The sequence below is a fragment of the Pygocentrus nattereri genome, chromosome 17 (assembly GCF_015220715.1).
Source record: "Pygocentrus nattereri isolate fPygNat1 chromosome 17, fPygNat1.pri, whole genome shotgun sequence".
Taxonomy (NCBI): domain Eukaryota; kingdom Metazoa; phylum Chordata; class Actinopteri; order Characiformes; family Serrasalmidae; genus Pygocentrus; species Pygocentrus nattereri.
Window position 1 is genome coordinate 36,533,520 of NC_051227.1, and position 22,389 is coordinate 36,555,908.

General features: G+C 40.0%; 1 protein-coding gene across 2 annotated transcripts in view; it reads right to left on the reverse strand.

Moving 5' to 3' along the window:
• ubash3bb (ubiquitin associated and SH3 domain containing Bb) overlaps window positions 1-21,958 on the reverse strand; it is a 39,905-nt gene extending 17,947 nt beyond the window's left edge. Inside the window, exons 1-2 of one of the 2 annotated variants that reach the window (XM_017713042.2) lie at window positions 21,709-21,846; window positions 17,981-18,122 (exon numbers count right to left, since the gene is read on the reverse strand). In XM_017713042.2, coding sequence (XP_017568531.1) covers window positions 17,981-17,991 — 11 coding nt within the window. In that variant the 5' untranslated portion in view covers window positions 17,992-18,122; window positions 21,709-21,846. Of the gene's footprint in view, window positions 1-17,980; window positions 18,123-21,708 lie in introns of both variants that reach the window. The other variant, XM_017713041.2, reaches the window with a different exon arrangement.
• Window positions 21,959-22,389: the final 431 nt, after the last annotated feature.

Genomic DNA, 22,389 nt, shown 5'->3' on the forward strand with positions numbered 1-22,389 from the left:
TAAAGGAGAAAACTTTAAGAAGATAAAGACAATTCACTTGCATAATAATAAGGAAAGTTAAAAAAAACTGAAAAACATAAAAATATACATTTAGTTTTTGTGTCATTTTCTGTTAAGTATATGTTCTCTGTTTTTTTCCAGTCATTTGACTGTAAATCAAATGGTCTCGGACTTTTGCACAGCACTCTATTTGCGTGTATCAGGATATTTAGTTTGCAAACAAAATATACCAGCAAAACAGTAATTATACGTTTAAAAATGACATTAAAACTGAGTTTTAATTCAAGGTTTAACCCTTAAACATTTTCATAAGGTACTTGAGGACAAACAGGACATTAATATGTATTTAATATAGAATGAATAAAAGAAGACGATGTAGTAATGGGCTGACACACACCAGCTTACTGTCACTTTGCAGTTTATGCAGTTACACAGGTTGCTGATGTTTACAGGCTCTTCTAATAATACTTGATGTTCAGTGCTGTAGAAGTACTGACGACAGCCGTGATGCACTCAGAAAAGCATATCATGACATCATTTATCACGACAACATTGACCTGTCATCGTACTGCCCACCCCTGGTTTATATCCATGCAAAAACGAAGTTTAACTGAAGTGCTCTCCTCCACCGCAGATAATATGAGCTGCGCATTCCATGTGAGGACAAAAGCTTTGTGCGCGTTCCTCTCCCGCCTCTACTCCATCTGCCTGAACTGCCTGGTGTCCCAGAGGGCCTTGTTTAGCGTAAGGGAGAACTCACAGATTTTAAAAAAAAGCAGATTGTTGCCATGTACCAGGAGAACCTTGGTCAACAGAGACTTCCAAATGTTTCTTTGCTTTAATCTAAACAGCATCCTCCTCTAAACCCTTAATCACCTGCTCCTTAATTAGTGCTCCAGCGTTCCTGCTTGAAAAACTCAAGCCTCTGGTGGTGGATGCTGTGGAGCTGGGCTGGTTCATGGCCTCTGGCCTGGTGCATGCTCAATAAAGAGATAATTAGCAAGGAATGGTTAGAGGCATGAGAAAGCGCATCATGTCCACAGCCTCAGTAAACAAACATGGGGACGAGCTTCACAGTATGTTCATTTATGAACTTTCTTCGTATTTAAAAGAAGAGTACTAAATTAAATGTACACAGTTTTCACCTATGATTTCTGTCTAAAGTTTATTTCTTGAACTACACGACTAATCTGGTTAACAAGTAAGGGGAAGTTTAGAAAATGGACAAAAGTACAGATGAAGTTGGCTGCTACTACTGTTTTTGCTGATTTTTATAGATGTGCAGTGTCAGAAACCACTAAGTCTTTTTCACATCAGTTAGACGATGCGGTTTGCAAAGGCACACAAACTTCTGCACTTGAGTAAAAGTAAAAAAAGGGGTAAAATATTATTGATTACAAGTATAACTACTCTATTTATATTTCTGTGTGGATGTAGTCGCTTGGGAATGTAAGCATCAAATGTAAAAGAACTAAATTTGTCTTGGACTTTTCAGCTTTCAGCTATATTTAGCATCTGGTTTCAATTACAGTTTAAAAAATGACATTTTTGTATTTTCTTTCTACTGAGTTTGAGTTTTGGCTGGTACACCGATATGCCACAAACAGTGCAGCTAACACAGAAGATAAACGGCGGAAACCCTGTTAACAATGTTCCGTGTAGCTGAGTGACTAAGCCAGGGGTGTTTCAGTCGTATTTCAAATAAAAATGAAAAAGGAACAGACCCTCGATCATCGCCCACTCTCTAGTCCATCTAGTCATCTTGAATCAATTGGCTTTGAGGCAGAAAACAGGAAATGAATGAAGAAGGGAATAGCCAGACTTTAGGGTTAGCCTTGGCCTAACAAGGACATCAGTGCACTTCTCTTTACTCTCACACCGACTCTGAGGCCTTGTGCGTGAAACAGGCTGTGGACCGACTGTTACTGAAGCATCAATAACTAACATTTTCCAAACTCAAGCAGTACCTGATGGCCAGTTACGTGCATGTAACTTCAGAAATCTGGTGAAGCTGACGTTGCCTCTTATTTGGATTTTCCATTCTACCTTAAATGCACCTGCATATGGAATGGAAAATTCTAATACAAAGCAGGTGAACAAGATGCAAACTTCAGCCTTCAAACATGAAACAACATTTAGCACCTGTCTTGTCAGGCCCACGAGGTTAGAAACATCTACTGTTAGAAACATAGTAATATAGGTGTATCTGTTAATCAATTAAAAAAAAATAGGACAATAGTCCTAAAATAATAGAACTAAAATAATAGTGAAAGGACATTCCAGAATAATACGCCACAGTTAGCCTATGAATATTTCATATATATATATATATATATATATATACATTCGCAGAGAAGGTCATCTTGGGTGGAAAAAACTCCAGTAGCACTGCTGTGTCTGATCCACTCAGTCCAGCGCAACACACACTAACACACCACCACCCAGTGTTACTGCAGTGCTGAGAATGATCCAGTACCTGCTCTGTGAGGGTCCATGAGGGTCCTGACCACTGAAGAACAGGGTAACAGAGTATCAGAGAATCAGATGGACTACAGTCTGCAACTGTAGAACTACAGAGTGCAGCTATACAGTAAGTGGAGCTGATAAAATGGACAATGAGTGCAGAAACAAGGAGGTGGTTATATGTGTGTATATATATTTATATATAAAACCGGTACATAAAACCGGTATCACTCTAAAATACTAAACGTCAATTCAGATGTCCCAAGTCAATCTGCAGTGGTACAGCCCACTTTTAAATAACTCAAGCAGTTAAAGACTAGTTGTTTTTAGAACTCTGTCTCAGGTAGTCATAGTCTTGCCATGGGATTGCCAGAGAAAGCTGATCTGGACTACAGTGTGTTCACCCTGCATCGTTTGAGGCAAGTGTGGGATGATTTTGCTAATTGGTTTAAGTTTCCATTACTTGTTAGCTGTGTTAGCTTCATGGCTCCAGTGGAAAAAAGCAAACTTTGGTTAAAGGGGAGAAGTGTGGAAACTTAGGTTGTCTGGCTGTCATTGCTCATGCAATACTATCCGAAGTATAACTAAGTAACTAAGTATAGTTAACTGCAAACAATTCTATACAAATCACACAAGCGGCAGACCTAACAGATCCAACTTTTAACATTCTTGTGTTAACCACAGCATCTGTGAGTTAAGGATCCAGTTTTCACAGGTGTCAAAAGGTCTCATTCACAGCGCCCTTATTAACCAGGGCTGTTGAAGTGAAACTCCAGAGTTTACTAGGACTTCCCCTTTTGGGCCTACCAATGTCTCAAAACACGAAGGCCCAAACCAAAGTTTGAGGTTTCTCTACAGGGAACGGTCAGTCCACAGGAATCGCTGTTGCCAAAGAATAGAGAGCCATAGTGTTCTTCAATTAACTGACACAACAGTTTTAGAAAAAACTTGCATATATGACAGCGAGGGGTGAGGTGTCATTTGAACGCAACAGCAAAATCAGCGGTGGTCCGCTTATGGTGACCTAGATTGACTTGAAATAGGCAAAACTGCCACAGTGATTAACTGTGAATCATAAGATGTTGAATGCCAAAGTCTGTCAAAGGTAGCACAGTAAATCGTATCTGCAAGTCGAGCTATTTCCTTTGGTCAAGATGTTCATTTTTGTACATATAACAATCTTACACTCTATACCTGAGTTATTTCCTACGTCTTTAAATATATACCACAGTGGTGAGCTGACCATAGGGCTATTTCACAGAGGCCACATTTCCTGTTAACTCCTGAGAACTGAGAACTCTCCATAATACACGCGCTAAACACATGAAATGCTAAAAAACATGAAATGTGACGTGAAACCAATTAAACTAAATTTAAACTTGCACACCAGAGTTGCAATAATAAACCAATTAAAACAAGATGACTTTAATATAACACCAATAATATGAAGTAATAAATGTTAGATGTGTCTAGAATAATGAACAGAGCTGCAGATGATCTTGTAATGACAGCGAAAGCTATAAAACACAACTACGCAATTATTTTAGTATATTAAACTATACTTATATTAACATCTAGACTGCCTCGCATTTGCAAAGTGTTGAGACCGGTAACAGACTGCTTCAAAAAGATAGTTATAGTGTGTTATTAAGTTCTTGCTGTTCCCAGAAAACAAAAATATTGATTAAAACACAGTTTTCAAAATCTCCAAAATGAGAACTTTACAGGAGAAGGAAAAAACATACTTTACTTTTAATGTAAGTCAGTGGAACCAACAGCAGTCAATGTTACATACAATATTCAATAGAACATCTTAAAATATCTGCTGGTGTGTATCTTACGGTATTCACAGTCTACAATATGCAAAAGTTTAGTTGATTTTTAGTTGATTTAGTTGATTATTTAGTTGATTTGTGAAAATAAGTTAACACATCCTCCACAGAGAACACACTGCGCAATTACTGTGTATTTGCTGAACTGGACACAGTGGGGAAAAATAACACATAAAATGTGACCTGTGCAAAACTTACGGCACATTTTATATTGTATGTTTTGGTTTTTTCCGATATATTAAATTCACTGAATAGGAACTACGCACTAAAATCTGCAAAAAAATGCCATTTTTAAGTTCCCTGTAGAGGATGCGTAACCTAAACATGCCATTTGACCGCACGTGTTCAAACTGCGTTCAAACTTAGTCATTAAGATATTATTAAACAAAATCGGAGAATGCATCAATCATGAATTTTTAGGAGCAATTTCAGCTTCTTTACAGTTAACTCTCACGTTACATGCCAGACGCCTATTTAAATAACATGAATCAAAAAAGTGCTACACTGAAAGCAAGAGGCTGCTGGCTGTGCGTCACGCATAATTACACTACAACCTTTTGGTTATAGGTGTAGCAGCAGCATTTAAATACAGTGTGAGTGCACTTAAATACAGTGTGAGTTACATCAGAAAACTGCAGATCACACAGATCAGCCAAAAGCAAAATAAGTTGGCTGATTTCTGATGACGTGTTTGGCACAAAGGCCAATTCCAATCTTAGTTGATTGCAAACACACTCACAAACTAGATGACTGCCATTATTGAAAAGTAAATCCAAACTTTTGAACAGTAGCTTATGTTGAATCGTAGTTAACCCTCTGAGCAGTGTGTATATGTGTCCCTTTCAAACAGATGAGAAATTTCAACCCTATGAACTCAGGATTTACGTCTCACACACACATATATAACAAACAAAAAAGCTCATTCCTAAACACAGGAGTTCTTAACTGGCTCTGGAAGTTGATGTACAGTTGTTATAGAGACTTTACAGTACATGGAGGTTCTTTAATGAACCATCAACTAAAGGTGGCTTGTTTTACAGCACTGCTCTGTACTGTAACTCTTCTTTATGAAGAGTGTGACTGGACAAGCTCACAAAGGTTGACAACGTTTCTCAAGCAGGCTGTAGAAATACTGAGAAAATACAGTCTTTAATTTAACAGCTCATGATCCTCAGGGGAGAAACCTTTTAACCAGCCGTAGAGTCTAGATAAGAAAAAGGAAATAAGGGTCTCGTCTAGTGAGCCAGCACTGACTACCATACCGTGCATGTTTATCACTACAGAAGAACTGTCATGGTTACTGAAACAAGTTTCACCTAACAAAGTGACATTTTCCACAAATGTGGGCTTCTGAGATTAAGAGCAATCGGAAAGGCGAAGCCACAAACAACTTACGATCAAATTATTGCGAATTTCCGATCTATTAGTGACATTAAGGAAAGCTTTGATCAGCAAAGGCTGATCAAACATTCTGTCTACCAATATGGAATAAAACATGACTTTGCACCGATGAGTCACATGGCACATTTCTATACACACACAAAAGACGAAACTTCACGTTATGAATAATAACCTGACCACTTAAAAAAAGAGAAAGGAAATGCTTTCAGTTATCTAATCAACCACTGGAAAAAAGTAATGTAATTTATATACTCATCTTCAACCAACAAACCAACTTCATCAGTTTAAATATCACTGTAACACACACATCACTAGTTTGAATGAAGACTCTTCAATATAGAGAAAAAAATGAGCTGGTATTTAAAGGAAAAGCTCTGCCTCCAAAACAAAAACATAAAACTTTTCTCCATTTTCACTTTTCAGAGTATTTAAAAACACTACTTTATAAATTTGTGAGTAAAAGAAAGTTCTGTAGCATCTTTCTATGACTGATGATCGAGTTTGTACAACTTCAAGCATAAACGGTTACATAAGGTCACATGTTTGAGTTGCGGTATGAATTAGGAAGGACTAACGTATATAAATACATCAGTAATGTATAGAAATACATCCCTGCCCACAACATTCTAAGAAGTAAAGTTGTATGCACACGTTTGGGCGCCAAAATGTGTTGGTTTTCTAAGTGAAACGAAGTGAACACATCCTCTATATAGAACTCACTTCTGCACGTTTTAATATAAAACTATCATTTATTTACTGAATTTAACATATTGGGGAAAATATAAAACAGAAAATGCGGCCTGTGCGAATGTTATGGCACATTTTATATTTCATTTTTTATTTTTTTCCCATTATGTTAAACTTGTTAGACCTTTTTTTGCAAACTTTAGTGCACAATTCTATCATATTTGGGTGTGTTCTCTGCAGAGGATGCGCTCACACTTATTTTCACTTAGAAAACCAACAAAACGTGTCATTTGAACTGAGAGGTTCAACGTTTGCAACAGAAAACTTATACAGCAGTAAACAACAGCACAACTGTTGAAGTGTCTTCATTAGTGGTAGACTAGACTCTCTAAAGGCAATCTTACAGTTTTGTTTACGCGCCTTAAAGGCCTACGGGAAATGACAGTTTCACTGTTTCCTATTTATGAAAAACAAAATACGTTGGAAAGCTTGTTAAAGATGCCAGACTGCTATTCTATTGTTTTTCTTTGTTTGTTTGTTTATTTGTTTTACTTACAAATATGGTTTTAGGTCCTAGTTTGAGGTGCTTTTTAAGGATTTGCCAAAGCTTAAATGTCTCTCCAGAGAGCCTTGTTAAAACAGCCAAACCTCCCAAAAAAAGAGACTCCTGTAAGTATTTTGTCACACATGGAAGCTTGAAAGTGACTAAAACCTTCACCCTGAAATGTATTTAAAGCATCAAGACTTCTTGAACATCATTCAGTTGGCCAGAAGCCATTTCAGCAGGATATTCAGATGCTTCTGAACATCTAGCTTAGCTGAATCTATTATGCCAAAAGGAACCTAGAAGTAGAACTAAACTCTCCAGGGTAAACGTATGAAAAGGACATGGGCAGGCCTGGTTTCTCTGGGGTGCCATGTTTACCTGATGTTTTAAAGAAGACTATAATTAGCCTACACAGCACACACGCATCTGATTATACCTCAACTATGTGTGTGACAGCAAACAGTGGACTGTACTGCAATTAGTACTGCCTCTGGTCGCATACCGGACATCAGATAAGTGTCGGGAAAGGTGGGATTATGCCACCCCACCTAGCAAGTAGGCCTCACATTTTACAGCATTGTGGAAAAAGTCAGAGGCTTAATGTCCTTAATGTATTTCATTTCTAGTCAAAATCGCTAATACAAATACAAGTTACTCATTTTTAGGAGATATTTCTGGAAATTAGATGTAAGATAATCCACTTAACTACGGAAGAAAAAACAGAAAAGAAAGCAGGACTCCTAACAACCATGTAAAAGCTGGCAGACCACCAAAACTGCAGCCATCAAATAAACAGCACTTAAAGCTTTCATCTTTGAGGCAGAGAACATCAAGCTCCACTCTCCATTCAGATCTGAAAACATCCACAGGAGTTTCTGCCCATCCTTCCACTTTAAGAAGACAACTCAACACTGGAAGTCTGAAAGGATGTGTAGAAGCTCTGTTAAAAGCTCTTACTGAGCAAAGGATATAAATAAAAAATGATAAAACAGCCAAGAATTACTGGTGTTCTCAGAACAATGCACCCGAGAGTCCGGATGTCAACATCACTGAATGTATTAATGATTGTATGATGAGAAGCAGAAAATCCAACCAGCTTCTAAGACTGAAATTTGGAGGTGTGGAAAAACATGCAGATGGGACCTTGGTCCTTACGCATGCTCCAGAACAACTGAGCTTCACATGCAACTGTCCTTAAAGCCATATCTTTGGGATTATGTAGATGAGCAGTTGAAGCAGTTGAGATTGAAAAGGGGGTCCTCCAGGATTGTACAGATGGAGACTCACTGTGTGTCCATCAAGATGATTTGTCTCCACATGCAGGCCTCATTACAACCTCACCGTACAGATGGAGACCAGGCTGTTCTTGCATGCACCGAGACAATTTGTCTCCATATGCAAACATCCTTTGAACCACAAGTTGCTAAAGAAGTGGTTAAGTTAACGTCATTACTGTCTGTATCTCTGGGTGCAAGTCTTTAAAAGGGCTATACAATTATGTCAGAATCATATCAGATATTTGCTCATAAATTACTAGCATTGGACAAGTATTTGACCCATATTTGATGACATGTTTATTGTAGTCTGGAAGAGTAGGAAATGTAGGTAACACTGGGCTACGGGGCTAAAAAAGGTGCCTTACTGCATTTGCAACCGCATAGAAATAAACATTATATTTCTCCATAATGATAATCCACTAATACACTTTGCATTTGTTTATGTACTGGCACTGGCAGATATGTAGAAGAAAAAATGTGAAATATCAGCATTAACTCTTAGAAGTCTATTGTTGTTACTGTTGTTTTGCTATATAGATGATTCACATTGCATCACCACTTATAATTAATCACTCAGTTAAACAAGGATTATATTTACATTCAATATATATTCTGTCCAGACCAGATCTAATCTGCACTTCTGGCATTTTCATGGTTTTTTTGGTTGTATACTACAATGAATTTTCATTCAGTTCAAATCAGAGTAAAATATCTCCTCTTCCGCTGACAAACACAAACGTGGTGTCGACTGAAAGGGTAGAAACGGCACCTTTGACAGTTGTTTCAATGAGCCATGAGTGAGAAAAAATGAAAGCAAATGTAAGAAGATGCATTCATGCCATATACGCTGTCTGCTAGCATCTGCCTGAACTCCCCCATTAAGGCGATGCACTGCTGATCCATTGTTCAGTGAATGAACGTCATTGTACATGACCAGTGTCCCACTAGAGATGACTGACCGTCACCCTCCGTTCCTGTCTTCCCACCCCCTCACAGCTGTCTACACACACGCCGGCACACCTTCTCCCTGCTGCTCATCGGGGAAATCCCTTGGCTTCGGCCCCTGCATCCTTATGCTTCCTGTTTACAGACTTAGCCTGTGTGTTGCTCTGTGATAAATGAAAGAGCAACAGCAATGATATTTATAACCACATCGAGACCACATTGCTCCTATTATCTATATCAGATTTACATATATAAAAATAATATGCATATCAAAACATTTGTCATGCTTTTATATACATAATATTTCATGTGCACAGAGGAGACACTCTTATTGAAAGATATAATCTTGCTTTCCTCAAGCTTTTTTCAAGCTCTTTGAGCCAAGAAAAAAGAAGCAAAGTCGCTGCCTTCCAGTAGAGATATACTGCTGACTTCAGAGGATTTTTATATAGCCTGTACTTTGATGAAGTTTGATGTAGTTTAAAAGAATAGCTGTGTGCAGTCTGGTGAGACATCACAAGTAATTTCACTTGGAGTTCTGGAACCACATTTTGCTGCAGCCTGCCTGCCAAAAGCGCAGAAGACCTAAAAAGTAGGGAGGAGATGGATTATGCATGTACTTAAAATGAGAACATGTACTTTTTGGTGTATTTACATTTCGTGTAGGATGGCTATTAGGATTGGGTGGTGTACTGCAGTATTCAAAAATGATGATGTTTTTTGAAATTCACGATGCATCAAATTTCTATTCCATGTCTGAACAGCCAAAGAAATATTTTCCTCCCCCTTTATCTTTTAGAGAGGCTCACTGATTGCTGCTGTGGGAGCTGACAAATAGGTGGCGTTGATAGAAAAAGGAAAAACAAAAATCAGAAAAACTAAGCGCAAGAGTGGCTCAGCCACGGTTAAGAGCTACATACAACACAGCACATCTGATTTTGGCTTTCTGTCACTCCAACACCAGTCACTCAATTTTGCATTCTTAGGTATCTGTAAATGGGTGTCATTTTAACTTCAGTAAGGAAGATAGAGTCCCAAACAGGATCCATTTGAGCGTTCTTAGTTACACCTGTTTCAGCATCCAGCATTCAGAATCCAACTTGTACTATGGTGTGCAGCACTGTTTGAGTCTGCTAAGCTAACATCAACTTAGACAACCAGGCTACAGATCAACGCACTACAGAACAAGCTTAATTTCACCATTCTGTCCCTTACTTAACTTCACTCCCTCAAATTTTAATCATCTAAACTGGTTAACCAGCTCATCTCTATCAGTTAGCTACATGGTTTAGCATTTAGCAATATTTGACATTTATTGAATGATGGCTTATTAATGCTGGACGGTATTGATAAAACTCTGTATCGTGATGTTTTAAACACAGTACTGTGCCAAATCCGATTTAAAAAGCTATTTCTGGTCAGAAAGCACTTAATTGCTTAGAAATAGCCTAATATTACAATACACTATGAAGGGTGTTCATGTGGTGCCTCCTGGTGGCAAACCTTTCTGATAAAGATTAGATCACCTGAAAGCAGCATAACTTGCATCCTGATCTCATGATCTGATCATAAGTGGACAGTGTTGGGCATAGGTGTGAACAGAGTCTAATGTCCTTTGGAGACACACTGTGATATGATCGCTGTGATCAAACCACCTTTGAAAGCACGCAAACGCAAAACATTTGCAGTGTGAACACTAAAGCACCTGGCACATTCCTCGACAGCAACAAAGGACCACCTTACTCAGCTGTGGCACCACAGTGGAGGCAAAAACAACTGCATAACTTGTTTTTTAGTCTCCTGTGCTGTTTGTTTACAAGTTGCGCACACAAAGACTGACAATACAATTTTGTCTGACTACAATCGCAGTGAGAGACTAACCGTCGGCACGAAAATGCTCATACATCACTGTCCTCGTGATCAGACTGCTCTAGGCAGACGTGAATACAAAGTGTGGACAGAGCCAATGTTGTTTGACAATTTCCAAACCTCTCCTCATGGCAGCCTGGCATTAATTGTAGTTATTATCCAATACGTGGTTTGGCTAATCAACGCTCCATTGCTTGATTATGTGGATTTATGTGGCGGCTGGGGGCTTTGAGGAGAAATACGGAAGCAAACTTTGTTCTTCAAACTAGCTCACAGGATTTCGATTAATTTTTTGAAAGCAAGAACTTAATTTATGTCGTATTTATGTTTATAAAGCACAAGCTCACTTACTGCCAAGACAAATGGGTTTAAAACAGTGAGCTTAGCTGACTTTTGCACCGTACTACTCATGTATCAGTATCAGAGGATTTTATTTTTCTTGTTATATTTTCTTCCGTTCTCTTCTCTTAAAGTGACCCCAAATAGTTCCCCCTATAGATAGCAATATAGAATTTAGAAATATAGAATATAAAAACATGCCCTCGCCAACCTTGAGTCACCCATCAGAAGTACGTCACACCTACGTTACACACGTGGCCACTCACAGCACAAGGGGAGGAGGGGACAGTAATGACGGTATCAAGAACCATTTGGCATAAACAGGAAAAACCCTCAATCATTGTGGAGATATGAACATGCTTCGTGGCCAGAACAACCTAAAAGCACAATTCCATGTGTTAACTGAGCTAAACTGTTAGTTTGGTCAGGTTTTTTGAAGTCTGTTTCTGAAATAATGGACTGGGGGTGTTCCCAAGTTGTCCGCTGAGTGAAGAGACTTTTCGTAGGACTCCGTTTAGCCTCACTGAGCTAATTAATTAGCAAGCAAGCAAAATTTATTTATATAGCACTTTTAACAACAGGTGTTGTCACAAAGCAGCTTTACAAAACAATCAGTATTACAGAGAGAAGAGAAAAGAAGAAAGAAAATCCGGGTCCGAGCCCCCATGAGCGTCGCCAGCGGCGACGGTGGCAAGGAAAAACTCCCTAAAAGAGGAAGAAACCTTGAGAGGAACCAAGACTCAGAAGGGGAACCCATCCTCCTATGGTCGACACCGGATAGCAAACATTATGAATTAGTCATGCAAACTTTGCAATTCAAAACATTTTTTTAAGACGTCCAAACTTAATGTACACTGGGCCTGGGCGGCGATGTAATTGGAAACCACTGATGATTGACAAGTAACCCGATGTGTAAAAGACAATAAAATTATTGCAATTTTGGCGTTTTGAGAAAAGACCTAAAGAGGACTAATTTACCATTAAACAGCTTGCTAAATATGTTGGGAAACTGGGGTTCGTGTTCCTTTAAAAAAGAGCCATAGCTGTTTTTATTTTCTGTTTGACAGAAATGTTGATACACACTGCAATACTAGCGTTACTGCACGGCTCCTCGACGTCTATTTATTTTACCTTACGCTGAAAGAGCAGTGTGTAATATTTAGTAGCATCTAGTGGTGAGATTGCAGATTGCAACCACCAGAAGACGCCTCCCTCACCCTTCCCTTTCCAAGCGCGTAGTAAAACCTACAGCAGCCGTTGGATTTTTTGCTGTCGCCTGTTCCTGATTTCATTTTGTTCCTTTATGTTTTCTGTTCTTTGACAACGAGAATTGACCCTTCCTTGCTTTTTCATTTTGCTCATGCTAAATAATAAGTTTAATCCTCCATTTGTAAAACATTTGGGTTCTCACAGCACAAAAAGCCAGCTCTGGCAGCCGCTTCAAAGGCACTCTCTAGAGCCAGTGCTTGGTTTGTCCATTCTGAGCGACTGTAGATATATGGTGGCACTCTTAGACATAGATGTAGATATGAAGGGCTCATTCTAAGCTAACAAAAATGCACCCATTCGTAGTTACAGGTGATTATACACAAGCATGGTTTTATATGTTATATTCCATTTCTGCTAATAGATCCCCTTAAATCTTACACACAGCTCAGGTTTCGCTTGAGTGCATGGAGCTGAAGATTAATGCAGATGTCTTTTAGAACTTCAGCTTGTTTCAGTGTGACTTGCTGCAGCAAAACTACTGGTTTAGAGTGACCGGCTATTACTGTGGAGCAGCTAGTACCACAGTGTCTTCTAATCCCTGATATAATCAAGAATTATGATTTTTTTTTAACTACAAAGTTTGCCGCTAATTATTTTGGGACATCATCCAGGCCAAAAGTACACACATTTTGTGAATAATGACTTTGTCTGGCTGTAGGCTTTGGTTTTACAATGTGGTATTGCCTTTCTTCTTGCTTTCTGCATAGCATAAGCAGATGGTAGTTTGCTACTTAAATCTTCGTCTGAACATAGCAAACAATGTTATGATTTTAAACTGTGAAATATTTTACCGCAGACCTGTTTTGTTGCTGTCCTATAAACAGCTCTGTCTACCATTTTTGGGAGGTTTGAGAGGGAAACACCTCAGATCAGATTTCGGGGCAAGTTCTGCTTAATTCGACACGTGTTCACTCAATCCCTCACCCCAAAGGCTCATCTAAAAAACTTAATTTGAGCTGATAAAGTAATGGGACGTCCAGCAATATTAGCTAATATGATGGAGTTTTAAACATGGTCTACTTCCAAGTTACTGTATTACTTCATTTACTGTGCTTTGAAAAGGGCACCAAAGTGATCCTCTTAGCTTTCACAAAGGGGACCATGATGGTAGATATTCTGCTAAATTAACTGTGCATCCTGAATGGCGAAGTGGGAACAAAAGTGTCTCTCTGCACTAATTACATTTGGCCATTAGTGCCAAGTACGTTGTTCAAAACCAAACAGGGAGCTTCCCCTCTTCCATCCCTGAACACAGCATTTATTATGCTGAAGACTCTGTGGCAGAACAGTTCCATAAACAGCAAACAAAAGCCAAATTGTGCCATGGGGCTTCCTCTGCAAGACTGGATCGGCTTCACACTCACTTCCATCACATTCGTGTACATTTAGATCCAAACAGTAAGCTCACTGAGGATGTGTTGAGGTGGTTAGAAGAGTCCCACAGAAACTGCACTTGAGAATTTGTGAAAATAATAATTAACAGTTAGCAATTAGAAATCAACAATCTGTTTTAACGACACACATACACATACACACACACACACACACACACACACCCACACACACTTTCTAAGCCGCTCCCTCAGGGTTGTTTCAACAATAACTTCAATTATTACTGTATTATAATTTCAATTGAAATATGTTAATTGAGCAGCCCGTTTTTGCTCATCAAGGACTTTATTCTGTATCTTTTTGTGTCACAGATTAGGGCCTGGCTGATATGACAAATGTGTGGCTGATACAGTACAAAAAAGTCAGATGTGACACTTCTTAAAGTAGTGGAACTATCCAGAACTGCTTCCTGTTCCCTCTTCTTCTTTTAATTTTCCATGGATTCTCTTCTCAGAAGAGGTTTTCGGTGTTATTGCATGTTAATCTCATGCTGCAGGTTAGATCTGGATACATTTGACACGTTTTAACTGTGATGGTGCTTTGTGTTCGAACGTACCTGTTCAGTCTTTACTGCTGTGATGTAGTTAAACAGGGGGTGATTCACACTGAGTGTCCCACGGACCAAATGTCCAAGGTTGTGGCCAATCATCAGGAGGTTGTAGGTTCAAGTCCTATGATTATTTTTATTATTAACTATTGGTAAGCTATCAGCAATGATTTTTCAGATAGCGAGAAAACCACAAATTGTTAACATCAGCTGATATTACTCGTCAACCCACCCATTATTTGGATTAGAAAATAGAGCCTGTTGCATTGTGTTTGTTGCTTTTTCATTTCTTCATTATGATGAACTACATATACACAAATAATTCTAAATAAAATATGATATATGGACGATATACGATATATGAATGAATGCTTTAATAAATCAGTCATTTTACACTTTATAAGGTAACGAACACTCCAGTATGCAAACAATTTACATTTTAAAACAAGCTCTGCTCCAACTGATTTGTGGTGCTGTGGGGAACCGAATGCCTGGAAGGATAAATCTGATACATCCTTGAAATCACTCTGAACTGAGGCTGCATTTTTAGGCTGTATACAAAGGGTCCTTGACTTTGGAACTACCTGCTATGACGTAGTGGCTGAGAAATCCAGTCCTTGGCTGCTTTGGGACACAGCTTTTTAAAAATTCCAGCAACACTGTAGTGCCTGATAGCAATGCTCCACATTACCATGTTACCACCCTGTCAGTGTCACTGCAGTGCTGAGAATGATCCATCACTCAAATACTTCCACTGATGGCTGGGGCAGAGGGTAGCTAACAAATGCTGCAGCAACAGATGGGCTCCAGTCATAACTGTAAACATACTAAGTAGATGATTTGGACAGAAAACAACGGATGGGACATGATTTCAGCATGACAGACTGTTCATAGCAGATCTTAAGGCAAGCGCTTCAATTAAAAATAGCTATTTTAAGACACAGCAGTCATTAACGAAGAAATATTGGATCAGTTGTATTGATGCAATGTATTTCAATATTGATATTGGAAAAGAAAAAGTGGAATCATGATATCAATACAAAGTGCACCCGTGTGATAGATGTACTTGATAAAAAGACCAGTGAGTGTAGTTACAAGGTAGGTGTTTTAATATAAGCTGGCATGGTATGTTAGTGCATGAGCATGAACATTTTGCAATATTAGATAACCCTGGAAAGCTAAAACCACAACACAATAAAGAAGAAAAAGAAAAACAGAAAATAAACAGGTCCCACGCCTTCCTACAGAATGCACACTGCCACTGCTGATGATAGTAACATGGCAAACGATACACTCTGCTGCCTGGCAATATTACCAGCCACTCAGTTTAAAATCAACATCCTCTCTAATATGTTGTCAAAATAAAACCGCATAAGGACCATAATTACAAGTCCACAAGTCCTAAAGCTTTTCCAAAACATTGTCCAGCAGGTTGGCTGGAGCGCAGAGCTGCATCCCGCTGCGTCTCCCACAGCTCCAGTCTGAGGCAATGCAGCAGCAGCGGGCTGGAAGGACACTCGCTTTTGGATGAGTCGCCCGCGATCTGGCAAGGGCACAATAGACACAGATGGTGGACTCACTACTGAGAGAATGCACACACAAACTCTATGATGCACACACCGCCACACACTGATTAGAGCTCCACACTGATGGTGGTGGAGCTCAGTGAAGAAAGGCCAGGCTCAATGCTTTTAGCAGAGCGGAGGCTTGACGATGCATCTTGAGCATGTTGTTCATCATTGGAGAAGAGGCTCAGCTAGCAATATGTCTGGCATAACTCTAGCACAGATGAAAGAAGAAGATGAAAATTCAAGTGCATAGTTTGAAAGAGACCTTGAAAACAAATGGAAACTGCATTTTGTGGCTACTGTGAAGAAGGTAAAGCAAACATGCACTGACAGGTCCTTTAAGTAACCAACAACGGTGTCCTCTCAGCATCTTTAAAATGCTGGGGCAGCACCACGCTTTGGAGATGTTTCCTAAGAGTGGTGGATGGTGTTAAGCACAGAAAAACACTGTAGGTAAATGTGCCACAGTGTCACCTGAAGAGTGAGCTGCCAAAACAATAAAACTATTGTAATTATTGAAAAAAGGGCCAACCAACCTAGTAACTAAGGGTTTTGCAACAAAATACGGCAAGAATATAACATATAAACACTTTCCAATGACATGATGTCTTGCAGTTTTACAGATGCAATGACACATTTAGTTCTACATTTAAAAATCCTATTAAGACATAAGAGTATAATAATTAGGGTTCAATGTTTCATTCGGCATCATTACATTCAGCTAAAACAAAACCAATTATGGTCAGTGTTTTCCATACACAGGTTATAGTATAACAGTGGCCAGGTATTTGGATGGTCGTCTACGTTGACCCATTTAAAAAACATTTAGCGTTTTAGTATTCAGAGAGCAGGAAGGCGAGGCAGAGTGTGCACTAACATTAGCTATCAGCTAAGCACTGAGAAATGTTTAAGAAGCAACCACAAATTTCAGGTACCCTGATGTGTGTGATTTCAGGGTGCTCATTTTTTGCTCTCATTTCCTGTGACCTTGGTGGTCACTGGGTTGCCTCACACATCAGTTAAATGTAGTCTGAGGAAACTGCTGTAGGGTAGTGTATATTGGTCACTTCAGTAGATGACATCTGAGCAAAAGACATTAACTGAGTCTCCTTTTCGGTGTGTGTTTAATTATGAATTTGAACACTGTGTTAATTGCTGTGTTACACCCAAACTTTAGCTTCTCCTCTCAGTCATTAAACATTTCATTCCAAGCCCTTCAAAAACAGCTGAGGCATTCACATTTCTGAATAAGATCTCTGATAGTTTGTAGAATGTCTGCGATCCTTGTAAAAAATGTGTCATTTATAATAACGTGTTATTTATTCAGCTGGTTTTACAGCTGGTCAATTACCAGTGTGTTTCTGGAAGCCACCAACCCCCCCCCCCCCAACACCCCGTACCCTATCGCATCAGGCTACGCCTCAGCACCAAAGTATTTTTCAAATCTGTGGGAAACACTGGCTCTCATGGACTCCTGGCATCACTGGGATTTGAACTCAAAATCCCTCAACAACAGGGCTAAACCACAGAGAGCTAGCCACTACACCCCCATAAGAGCCTCTCCTATTGCTTCTCCTCTAAAAGAGTCAAGATTGCTTGATGAACTGTTCTTGAAGTAATGGCAATGTCCACAACATGCACTGTAAAGCCATCCTAAAAATGATATCAAACACTTACAAATAACTCCGTCTTAAACAAATTATGGTACACAAGAAAATGTAGAATAAGCTCAAGGAGCTAGCGCAGAGGGCTGCATCTGATCCTGTGGCTTTCTAGTAGGCAATATTATTGGAGAGGCAACGGCTCTCGATGGTACTCAGAGGGAGTAGCATAAGTGTACTCACAATGTCTTCATGTCTCCACGGACTCAAGTACAGCCCTCAAAACAACAGCTGCTACGTCTGACACACACGGGGCTGAGTCAGGGATTGACCGAGGGGACATGAGGTGCACAGCTGTCCATCCCAAAACCACGCACGGCAACACCTGCAAGCACAACAGCAACTGTAGGCAAGCCTATGAGCGTGTGCAAGCAAGAAGCAATGAACTTTCATAGGGGCAATGAAATTTCCAACAGACACTGAAGCCCTGAGAGAGACATCAATAGAGTGGTCTCTCTGTGAAATAAAAGCCAAGGCCTTCCAAAGTGGTGTGAGTGTCTTATTTCATGGAGGAAGCCAACAGCATTTACAAAACATCCTGACACGAAACCACAGTGACACAGCATTATTGCAATGCTGGTCCATTTTCAAGCCTAGAATATTGTATCTTATGACAGTGAGCCATTGAGGCATAATATATAAGAAATAGTCACCAGGCTTGTACTGATACTCTATTGATCCAGATAAAACTAAAATTAAAAACAGAAACAGTCCCATGTGGAGGCCAGCATAATGAATTTGTGCATGCAACTCAGAGCAGTATTTTTATAAAGAGTCATCGGAGTCATGTAAAATAAAGACAACTGGGCAGAAAAGCGGCCCGTTTACCTTCAAGTAACACCCAATACAATAGAACAAGGAAATGGGAGCAGAAGGGCTGAAAATGAACCCCCTAAAAAGAAATCAATGATAGTCATCTGTGCGTCTGAATCTTTCAATTACTGCGTGCTAGAGCAGCACAGTATACTGTCCCTTAATTGATCAGCAGTGCCCTTTGCAATACTGGTATTTCAGAAGTGTGCAAAATTTAAACATGCTTTTAACCCAGAGGTGTCAAACTGGAGTCCTTTCAGGCACCAGCTCTGTAGAGATTAGTGTTTCCCCTCTTCTAACACTCAGTTCATGGTGTGTTCGACTTGGCAGTGGTAAACTCCATGAAAAGTATCAGCAAAAAACTAGCCAGCCAAGTTAGTGAGCTTTAATGTTCATGACGTATTTACTAGGGGTGTGGCGACTCCCAAAATACATGATATGGTGGAGCCTTGATTGGATACATTTTTTCAACACAGTAAAGATAAAGAGTGGTTGAAAATGAGCCTAATTTGTTAAAGTTCCCATGTTCAGTTATGAAATAATAAAATGAAACAAAAGCTGTGCATCATAATGTCCCAGTCCAATATTTTAGCCCAATATAATGTTATAGATTTAATAATGTTATAGACAATGTTATAGATTTAACCAACCACTGAGCCTGTATGTTTATTGATCTAAATACCACTACAGTGGTATCCTATTACCATTGATGGTGCAGCCAAGCTGATAAGACCTCATATGCTGTTCATATTCTGACTTTGTGTGTGTTTGTAGTTTGAGGAGGCCTTTTATTTGGTTTTTCCAAAGAAGCTTTAGCCAAACGCAGCAACAACTAGGCCTTGCAAACTACCTGATGAGCTGAATCAGCTGTGTTTATTGAGGTAGAGCACTAAACTCTGCAGAGGTATGGCCTGGAAAGAACATACCCTGACACCCCTGATCTAACAATGTCTGAACATTTCATGGTGTGGTATGGTATGCCTAAATCTGGCTTATTTTGGTTTTTAATATCATAATTTCATCACAAACACCTGAAATATGGTAATGTCACCTTTCCCTCTATATCGTTCGGCCTTACTGCGCACTGACTCTAACGCAATACATATCTGGGATGCATGGAACCTCTCCATCCCAAACAAAGCACTGCAACACATACTTTCTGCACCAGCAGAAAAAAAAACTATCCTCATACAATTTTACCAAACCATCACTGAAAGCATCCTGGCAATTATTCTACTGAACAAAGCAAAAACACCATCAAAGCAAAAACCGCCCATGACGAATCATAAAGGCGGTCTTGTCTCCTTTGTAACATTGAACCTCTGCTGACAGGTTCAACCGCAAAAGAGCTGTAAGAAAAAAGGAGTGTCTTCCCCCTCAAGGCGAAGGTTTAGAGAAGACATCTAAACCCCCCCATCTAAAACAAAGAGAATGTGGACGTGATGCATCTTTAAACCAGCTGCACGGCCTCAGGTTCCCTCCCACAGCAAGCCCTCTCAAGCCAAAAGGAGAATGAGAGACAGCACCTTGTGACTTGCAGATCAGTCACGCTGTGATGAGCACAGATGCTCTCTGTCTCCGTGTCTCTGCTTCACCCTCTACTCTGGGTGCGTTTGCTTGGTCAAAACAGAGTCAGGGATGTTCCTCGGGGTCTCTGTCATTAGGCTGGGGAGGTCTCGCTTGTCTCAGATCTAGGTGGGCGACACAGCTCAGAAAAGGACCCTTAGAGGAAAATCGGGGCAGTTCCCTTTCAATCGGTGCAAATCTAAAATAGGTCAATACTTCCGAGACGCAGACTGTGTAAAGAAGTATTAATAACTCCCTGTGTTGAAGCTAGGACGCCACAGGCCGTCTCACACAAAAGAGTTTATAGCTTCTCCCAGAGCAAGCAGGGTATGTTCCATTTCTTTGGAGTAGGAGCCTAAGGGCACTCTGAGGTCAGTCTGAGTCAGACTAGGCTAGACTACCAATTCAGAAGGTAAAACCTTCTGTCTGCGGCACTTAACAGCGGGATAATACAGAACTGATGAGGGGAATTCCAGCAGATGTTCTAAATATTTCATTATAGAGAAACGCACTGACTTGGATTTGCGTACAGTGGTGGTGAAAGACGCTACGTCTCCAACACAGACATAGCCATTTCATTTACTATCCAGAACCACCAGTGAACCTAAAGGTATCTTCTCTGCCATGAATGTATTTTTCTTCAACATCTTATTTCAAAACCATCATAAAACAATGTCTGAAGTATCAAACAGCGCTTTCATAAACATTTAATGTAACAGCATTTCAAGAGGCATTAAGCTCTTCAGACGTCTGGTTCCCATCACCACTGCTGAGTGTAATTCTGGCTCAGTACGTCTCTCGAGAACGGTGTGTTCCACAGAAAACTTTTTTAGCAATTGTGTTCACATCCTGAAGAGCGAATTCTGCAGAAATTTGGAAAGCTCTGAATAGCTCCCCTTTAAGTTCACTGAAAAAGTGGAATAGTGAATGAGAGCTCTGCTGCCACAACACTGTTTATTCCAGCAACTGTAATTCAATTATGAGCAATTAATGCTGATAATTCATCTTTATGTATAGTCCAATTCTCATAGTTACAAAATCTCTTAGTAAGAGTGAGATGAGTAAACTAGGTGGATACAATGCCATGGACTCAAAGAGATAACAGTACAGTTAAGTCACAAAACAACAGTGGAGAAAATTTCAACCCAGAACATGAGGCAGATGCTGGTCTGGAGAAGCGTCGTCATTTAGCTAACTCTGTCAAACTAAGCAGCTTCCTAACTTCACCTCAAAACTCCTTTAATGACCGAACTGCCTTTCAAAAGTTGAAAAACGGTGAAAAATGCTACTAAAGGCGCCCCTTAAGCGCAGTCTAGTGACTAACCGTCGACAGGACATCAACTGAAGTAACTGTTTACATCCAGTCATTCCCGGTTCTCCACGCTCTGCTCCTCAGACACGAGAAGTTAACGTTCCCTCACGATATTTCGACCGAATATCCTGCAGCACTGGCGAACAGACCCCCCTTAACCGACCACCACAGGTGAACTACAGCGCCTCGTTGCTCTCCTTCTCCGCCTCAGTGTACTTACGCTCGGCTCTGAGGGAAGCCCATCGACAGCAGCACGTCCAAATGAGAGCCCTGTTTGACGGCGTTGCTGGCTCGGTTCTGCCGGAGCCTGCGGGGAATGATTTTGGAGTAAAGCTCTTCCTTCGCTGCCATACTTCAGCCTCCCGTGAACAGTTGGCCTCTTGGAGAGCGGAGCGGAGCGAGAGTGAGACATGAGAAATATCGGATTGTTTCAGCTCCATGTGACCGCGCACACATCCCCTCCCTCCCCACCCCACCGCTACAATGACAGCGTGCGTCACCCACCCTGGGTTTACACACACAGAGAGGATTCAGAGAGAGAGAGCGGACACACACGGACACACACACACACACACACACACACACACAACAAACCAGCCTTCACAACAGCACCATAACAGCACTGACAACAGCAGCAGATACTTGAGCATATATATATATATATATATATATATATATATATATATATATATATATATATATATATATGTGTGTGTGCCTGTGTGTACATATGTATTTCAGATTCAGACTATATCCATCTGTTTCTCCGTATCTCCCTTTTCCTGGGTCAGGACCATCCCCATAAGACCACCACTAAACTTATTAATGTAGTGCATCATTCTCAGAACTGACTCAAACCAAAAACATCCAGCCAAGAGCATCCTGCGGCCAGAAACTGACC